At 39.0% G+C, this 8870-nt stretch overlaps 1 protein-coding gene across 1 annotated transcript; it reads left to right on the top strand.

Moving 5' to 3' along the window:
• Positions 1 to 3595: 3595 nt before the first annotated feature.
• On the top strand, positions 3596 to 8047 carry LOC137837493 (protein SET DOMAIN GROUP 41). The gene is made up of 5 exons (XM_068646499.1): positions 3596 to 4639; positions 4717 to 4762; positions 4856 to 4956; positions 6228 to 6326; positions 6539 to 8047. Exons 1-5 carry the CDS (start codon positions 3980 to 3982, stop codon positions 7517 to 7519), a joined length of 1887 nt encoding a protein of 628 aa, XP_068502600.1. The 5' UTR covers positions 3596 to 3979; the 3' UTR covers positions 7520 to 8047.
• Positions 8048 to 8870: the final 823 nt, after the last annotated feature.

Genomic DNA, 8870 nt, shown 5'->3' with positions numbered 1-8870 from the left:
ATCTTGCAGTAGACGGCGTCTGACCCTCCCGACAGCATCATCTGCGTATGGAACGTGGTCAGATGAGCCTCTGGATCCTCCACGCCGGTAAAGACAGCCTTAACCGGAACCACGCTCGTGGGAATAGGCGTGTCGGTAATCGCCTGAACAAAAGGCATTGGGAAAACACGAGGTGGCGTCGACGGCGCCACCTCTTCAGCAGAAGAACGTCCTTGCTGCTCCCGAAGAGCTTGACGCAGCTCCTCAGTCACCTTGCTAAGCTCCTCGTTCCTGGCGCGAGAGGCGACCAGGTCCTCGTGTATCCTCGCCTGCTCTACGCGTGAGGCTTCCACAGTCGCCTGCAACGAGCGCATCATCTCCGCCATCTGCGCCATGGTCATGGCGGCGTCGCCTTCAGCAGCGACAGGCGCCACGGGGCTTGAACGATTGCTTCTCATTTTTCTCATGAACTTCAGCGAATCACAGGATGCAGCGAACAACACTTCCACCACGATCGAATCAGCGATCAACCGGAGAAAACAGTGCGAAACTGTGCAAGAAAACTCAAGAACACCGTAAGCCTTCAAAGAAAACCACCACTTCACCAGAAACCACTGCTTCCCCGCGAACAACCAAACAAGCGAAAGAACTCGAACTTCCACCAAACAGATTACGTGCAAACAGCAGGAAACCTCACTCCACCGATCGAAAAGCCAAACGAACGGTACAAAACGCAAATTCACCGAACGAAACTCAAGCAAACAGCGAACGATGGTTGCACCAGCACACAACCACGCAGAAAACTTCGAAAACTTCCAAAAACTCACGCTGTGGATGGGAGCAAGTTTTACACGGCCCCACGGTGGGCGCCTGATGATCTTGCCTGTTGACCGGAACGCTGGAAACTGCTTCGTCAAAGGATCGACGTGCGCACCGCTTCTCACCTCCGTTCCTCTTCGAGATCCACCTCAAGAACCTGCAAAGAAACAGAGCGGCGCCGCTGCGGCCGATCGCACTCCAACGCTCAAGTCAGTGACGGTATCACCAAATACTAAGAGAACAAGAACCGTGCAAATCCTCTCTCACAGTCAGCTATATCACTCGCAAGCGTAAAGAGTGTAAACTGAACGTGCGTACCTCAGAAAGTTTGTTGAGAACTCTTATATACCTGGCTGTTTTCTCTCTCCTGGCAGTTACAGACCTGGACACGTGGCTCGCATCCAGTCGTACACGTGCCATCATCTGGAGCCTCCTTGACTTGGCGCTGCTTCTACTCTCATTTTGGCTAAGTTACTTATGCATGGTACTGCCCAGTGCATAGCTAACTTGGGAGTGCGATCTCTACTGGAACTGGCGAGTTAGGGTGCCCTCATACACCTTCCCTGTGGTCTCGCCGGCCGCCTTCATAATCTGCTTCTCTTTTATCTTTGGCGATGTGCTTGCTCTGGCGATCTCCAATGATCAGGTCGCCTGAATCTACACCTGGCGACTTCATCTTTAACCTGGTGATCGCCGATTCTGGTAAACTGGAGATCGGAACACGCCAATTTAACAATTGGCGACTACACGAGCCCCCCGACTTCCTTCCCTCTTGCCAACCTGGCGCCTTGCCAACACGCCTATACTGTAGCAGGGTGCCACGTCATCACTCCCGACCACCAGGGCGGTACAATAAGGGATGCTTTCTCATAGATGTTCCAAAGAACATACTTGATGTTTCTTGTCACCTCCTTTATTTTGCTTCAAAACTTGCTTCATTATATGTACTCTGATGGATACGTATTCTCGGTTCAACAGTTTCTAAAGAAGTTGTGTTTAAAATTGTTTCTTCATTTAACTTTTGCTACTTATATGCATTTTCAGTCCTCAACATACTCATCTCTTCTTCATTTGTTTTCTTTAAAGTTTCAAACTCCTTCTGTAACCTCATAAGCATAACCATTGACACAACATTTGGATTATCCTCCATCCCTCCTGCTTGACCTCCCTTTCTACTTGTCATTCTTTAGTCTTCAGTTAAATTATTTTGAGCCTCACGGTGGACATCAAAATGTTCTTAAAGGGCTTAATATGAAGTAAAATAACTTCCATTATTCTCCTCCTCATGGCCTTCCTGTATCTTGTAGATGACTTAGGCTTCTAGTTCCTAGACAGATTGACTTGGGTTTTTTCTCTCGGTTAGATGGGCTTGGACTTTCTCTTGGTCACGTTGGCTTGGACTCTCTCCTCCATTGGGTGGATGTACCTGTAAGGTGCTCCAATGATAAAGTCAGAATTAGTTGAATTAAGTTGTAATCTTTATAATAAACAATCTACCTACCTATTAATTAGATCACCTATTTATAATGTTCGCTATTACATTTCATCAACTTTATCTGAATGTTTTGGACTTATCCATTAGATCTTGATACAATATTAAGATTATTTTATTCTTCTATTTTTTTTTCTAATTTTACTTAACTTTCGTGAGATAATGGTCTTTTGATCTCTCGACCTTTCGGCTAGGATCTTATTTGCTATTTTAATCTCTTTTATATTTTCTGCACAACTATCTCAACTCCCTTTTTTATCATTATTATTATTCCTAACTTCTATTACTTGCAAATATATTATAAACATTGATTTACTAATTTCACTATTGGATTCGTTGAGAGACGACTTGAGATCATCTGACCACTCCTATACTATCATCTCTCTAGTGTTAGGAATCATTTTAATTTGACAACAAAACGACAACTATCAGATACTAAAATGTCAAAACAGTTTATGGAGTGTGGGGGTAGTCTGGTGAACCAGTTTAGTGCGGTTCCCTTGAGGGATGTCGGGAATATTCTACATAACAGGGCGTCCTCGGTCATATACAGACTGACTTGTGTAACATAGGCATCCGCATGCTCATCCGGATCCGTGGTTTCGTCATACTTGTCCATTGTTGGACTTTTCCATGTGTTTGGGAGTGATACCTCCATGATCCCTTACGTGAAATGGTGCCTTCTTGACGACAACCGAATGTAATGACAGACATATGCGGTTTGTGGCGTGATGGTACGAACTATTTTCTCCTTCCATCCTTGTAACGGTTCGAGCATTGGAGTCCTCGTGGTTTCGGTGTTCCTCGTTAACAATAGGCGTCCTTCCGATTTCCAATTTTTGTTTCATCTCGGAATTATCGACCATTAATGCATTCATCTCCTCAACATTCTTCTTCTTCTTTAGGTTCTCCAACTCCCTTTTCATCTTTAACATTGCTTCCACGGGATCTATCCGGTGATCTTCCTCTTTTATCACCTGTCTTTCGCTTCCCATCATACTTCTCTTACCTACCATGTGGTTTCTCAATAGATTTTTATTTCGTTCCCACGATGGGTGCCAAAAATGTTCTTACACGGTTAAACAAGGTCAAATTTCCTCCATCAAGTCTCAAATCTTTTCGACTATGCGGTCCTTCAGCTTTTCGTCTCTTCAGTTCCTCGATGTCTTAGGATTGCGTACCTGCAAAAACATTTTTACACTCAAGTAAACAATGAATATGTAGAGTTTAAATATTGTGATTATAAAATCATTATTTTTTTTAGGATCGTTTCTATTTATATCTCCATTATCATCTTAAGCTATTGGAGTGATGGAGGATCATGTTTCTCTCCTCCCTCATAGCTATCCGCACTTCTTGTCCCTGTTATCCAAACTAGAAGTGACGCATGAATAATTTTTAATTTTATTTGTGTGGACGCCAAAATATTTTATAAAGATTATTTTAACAAGATCATTCATAATTTGTATTTTTTCTTTCTTTAGCTTCAAAGACTTCTCTTCATAATTGATTATTCTATTCATGTTTATAATTAAGTTTCAAGAAAAATATATATAGTTTGTAATTTTATTCCATCAATTATTTTATTTTTTTATTGATTATTCCCCGTTTACTGGCACAATGTTCCCTCAGAGATTCCAAGCAAAAGCTTAAGATAATGAAGGAAATGTGGAGAAGAGAAAGAGAAAGATGGAGATGAGAAGCAGTGAGGAGATAGAAATAGGAAGAGACATAACTCCAACACTCACTCCTCTCACTTTCTCTCTCCACGATTCCAATCTCAACACTCACTGCTCCGCCTGTTTCTCTCCTCTTTCCAGCCCTTCTCCCTCCATTCCCATTCCCAATCCCCTCATCTACTGCTCCCCTCCCTGCTCCGCCGCCCTTTCCCCCCTCCACCACGCCTCCGCCGAGACCCTCCTCCCTTCCTCCGCCCATTCCTCCCACCTCCGCGCCGCCCTCCGCCTCCTCCGCTCACACCGCCCCTCCCCCTCCTTTCGCCTCGCCGGCCTCCTCTCCAACCGCCGCATCCTCACCTCTCATCACCACGACCATGTCTCGGAGAGGATCAGGCTCGATGCCACCGTCATGGCCGAAGCCATCGCCGAGCAGCGCGCCGTTCCCCACGACGACGCCGTTTTGGAGGAAGCTACCATTGCGTTATGCGCTGTGCTAACGAACGCCGTGGAGGTGCACGATAACGAAGGGCGCGCCCTTGGAATTGCGGTTTTCGATCCCACCTTCTCTTGGATCAACCACAGCTGCTCCCCCAACGCATGCTACCGGTTCATCCTATCCTCTTTTCCTTCCAATGAACCTGAACTTCTTCGCATTGCTCCACATCCACAAGTGAAATACACTTCTTCTACTTCGTTATGTTACTTTTTTTGCTTCCCCTATATTGACACAATAGTTATGTTTTGCAGATGGGTAGTGGTGGGGTTTGTGTTAGCAGTGATGAATTTGCCAAAGGTTGTCATTGTTGTTAGTTAATTCATTGTTTAATTTGCTTACCTTTTCAAAAATAGAAAACTAACGAATGTGATTTTGTGCATGAAAATGTAGAGATGTTGGGTTATGGCCCTAGATTGGTTGTGAGGAGTATCAAGAAAATTAAAAAGGGAGAAGAGGTCACTGTAGCCTATACGGATATCTTGCAGACCAAGGTATGCTTCAAATTATTTTTATTATTCATGCTCTGTTAATTAAAATAATTTTACACTCTCAATCGATTAAATAGGAAATGAGAGAGTGCTTTCATTTTTTGAATTTGACTTTATATGTAGTTATTATGGTGGTTTTTTCATATGCAGTTAAAACATTACATTGTTGTAGGTTTTTTTATCATATTAATTAAGGAGTAAAATAGTCCAAACAAGATGGAGATCAAATCAAAAGTGGGTATTAGCGGTGTAATTGTTATAGATGTACGTCATGGATTATTCATACGAGTTGGCTCTTGTTCTGTTGAGTTAAGACCTTTGAGGAGCATTCTTATTATTTTAGTTTAGTTATGTAATTTTTAACTTCCATTGGATGGACGTTGACAAATAATGAAATATGATGCACTTGTGAAGTATGGAGTTTGAACACTCTAATATCAGAAGGTGCAGGTTTGTGTTGGATTCGGACACTCCTTTCAGTCCGTCACATTATAGAAATAGAATCTTGAAATCTTAATGGACAGTGTAAGTGTCCATGTAACCAATGATAGTTAAAATGTGAAGATGTGCTTCTGTTTTACTGCTTTGTCCTACATCACTTTTGTTAGCCTGACCTTTGTAGCATAACACGAGTGACTTGAATCATGTGTTCAGACTTTAGAAAGAGTTAATGTTGCTACTATCCAGCACTGGTGGGTGATACTGCAGAAGCTAATGTACATCCTTGGGGAGGGGATTGCTAATTATTTATTCCTTGGTGTCCTTTAATGGATGAATTGCATCTTTTTTGACAGGCACACTGTAGCTTGTCTCATTTGTTAACATGAATACAATTTTATGATGTTTTCATTTCTAGTACTGATAAATCTCTGCATATATTGTATTTATCCTTTTTCATTGTTTAATATCTCACCTTGGAAAGAATGTTTGTTGAAAACTAGTAGTTGCTTTTAAATATAAAATATATTCCCTCTCTGGCTGGCATGTATGAACTATTTTTTTACTTTTATTAATTGTTATATTATTTGTCATAAGAATTACATAAGAACATAGCCATTTGGGAATTTGTCACTTAAACACTAAGTTGTCTGGTAAATAATAAATGTAAACGTGTTTCTCATTATAATTAAAGTTTTACTTTTCTCTTTGAAACTTTCTAGTTTTTCTCTTTTGGTCTTGTTTTTGTCCTCGTTTTTTCTTGGCTCGTTCTTGCATTCTTTCACGTCATTTATTGATCAATTCTATTAATCTCAACTTGTATTTTTCTTTTCTAGGCAACGAGACAGTGGGAGCTATGGTCAAAGTATAGGTTTGTTTGTTGTTGCAAACGATGTAGTGATCTTCCTTTGTCATACGTGGACCATGCATTGCAAGTAAGTCTTTGAAATTGATATTCCACTCTTAGTTAAGCCAGCCTTTACCAACATTTTCCACTACTCACCCGACTACAGTTTTTTTGCCTTGTCATTCTGCAATTTTCTAATAAAAATTCCTATTACTAAACTTGGGAAGGGAAGTACCACGACTTACTGATATGATTGTTGGACACTAGACAGCCTAACATCATGGTCAATTTATTTTTTAGGAAATTTCAGCTTTCAGTTATGATTCAACGAGTTCATATTCCATGTTCCTCAAAGACATGGCTGATAGAAGATTGACCGAGTGCATTGATGATGTCATATCAGAGTATCTTTCGGTTGGTGATCCTGAGTCTTGTCGTGACAAGCTTGAGAAGATACTCACGCAAGGTCTAAATGAGCAGTTAGAAGACATTAAAGAAAAATCAGATTCTAAATTCATGCTGCATCCCCTAAATCACCACTCTTTAACAGCGTACACAACACTGGCTTCAGCATATAAAGTTTGTGCTAGTGATTTATTGTCTGTAGATTCTGACATAGATATAAATCAGTTAAAGGCTTTTGACATGAGCAGGACCAGTGCTGCATATTCTCTGTTACTTGCAGGTGCAACTCATCATCTCTTCAATTCTGAATCCTCACTTATTGCATCAGTCGCAAATTTTTGGATAGGAGCTGGTGAATCTTTGTTATTCCTAAGCAGAAGTTCTGGATGGAGTATGCGTGTTAATTTGGGTCTGATGGTTCCAAACCTTGCTTCAGCCATTAAATTCAAATTGTCGAAGTGTTCATTAATTGATAGGATTAGAACCTGTATATCAAATGGTCAAATTAACAGTTCTGATTTTGAGAATGTATCAAGTGAATTTATTTATTATGTCTCTAATATTACACAGAAAGTTTGGGGTTTCCTTATCTCTGATTCCCAATTTTTGATATCATGTAAAGATCCTATAAATTTCAGTTGGCTATTGTCTACCAAAAGTTCAAGTACAATGACACATGAACCTGAAAACAGCATCTATATTTGTGAAGGACCAACCTCCGCTGATGATGTAGTAGCATGCCTTTTACAGCTTGGTTTACACTGCTTAGCTTATGGGGGATTGTTGGGCAGTATTTGTTATGGTCCCCATTCACACGAGGTTTGTCATGTTCAAAATGTTCTAGACCGTGAAAAGAATTTTATTATATTCTCGTGAAGAATCTTGAAAATTCATGTCTGCAACCTTGTTGTGAGAGATCCAATATCAGCACGAATTTTGGGTTGACCTTAGCTTGATAACTGATAATGGATGAATATCAAGATGAAGTTGATGGATTGTTTATTTGGTAGGGGTTTGCTTTAGGTAGCCGCAGACAAAGTTTTGGGAATGCATTGGAGAAGAGATAGATGTACGGCTCATTTACAGCATGACAGGGAGTAAAATGGAAGACTGAAAGCATATATGACCATTGAAGAAGAAATGGTATTCTGCTAGCTCTTCTGATTGTTTCTCCACCTTTCACTTTTTATGAAATGGTATTGTTTTGTGATAGGATTAGGGGCACTTATGATAGTTATGAAAGAAATTTGGAGTGGGCTACTGGGTTCAGTTATGTATTTTAGCAGTTATTATATAGAAGGTCTGATGGCATACCATTGTTAGGTTTTTGGGAGCAATTATTATGTAAAATTTGTATAGAAAATGTTCCTAAATAAAGAAGTGGGCAGCAGGGTGTATTTGGTAGTTCGTTTGACAGACTTGTTCTTGGTGACAATTTCTTCTGTGATTTTCTGTTTAATCAATATTTATGATATTTAAATAAAAATTAATCATTACAAGAAATAATAACATATTTATAAAATAATACACTGAAAATGCTTTTAATATAATATAATTTAATATATTTAAATTGATGAATATATAACTATTGATCAAAAAGTAATTTTGTAGCACATTTTTTCTTGAATTAAAATAATATTCGTGTTTTATTCTTTTGTTGATTGCCCATTTTTTTTTATTACATATATATTGTCAAGAGTTACGTAGCTACATTGTGTTATAATTTTTAATGTTTTTAAAATAAATAAAAAAATATATAAATTATTATTTAAAATATAGTTAAAAATGAAATTAAACAATCAGTACTTGAAAAAAAACAATATGTTCCGCTAAGAACCAAATAATCTCTTGTAAGATAGATATTATTTTTTTTAAGGTAAAAATGTCCTATTTCTCTCATGAGTTTGTGTATGTGAACATATATGGGAATTGAATGGTAATTCAAAATTTAGAAACAAAATATGCACACCATGGGATGATAAATTGTAGATATATTATTTGAGTCATGAAAGCAGCTTCAGTTATATCTAGGTGTGATTCAAAAATATTAAGATTTCAAGAAGTTTATTTGGTGACATGGTACGAAGAAAGATACATACAAGTATGTAACTACTCAGTTATTTATAAAAAATCTAAGGTTAAATAAATAACAATTAGAAAGTATGTTAACTGTTTGTCATTTTCAAAATGGGAGTGAAATAATATTTTCATGAGTTTTATCATCTAC

Source organism: Phaseolus vulgaris, chromosome 4, assembly GCF_000499845.2.
Source record: "Phaseolus vulgaris cultivar G19833 chromosome 4, P. vulgaris v2.0, whole genome shotgun sequence".
Lineage (NCBI taxonomy): Eukaryota > Viridiplantae > Streptophyta > Magnoliopsida > Fabales > Fabaceae > Phaseolus > Phaseolus vulgaris.
The sequence above is the reverse complement of the archived record's forward strand: the minus strand, read 5'-3'. Positions and strand labels throughout refer to the sequence as shown.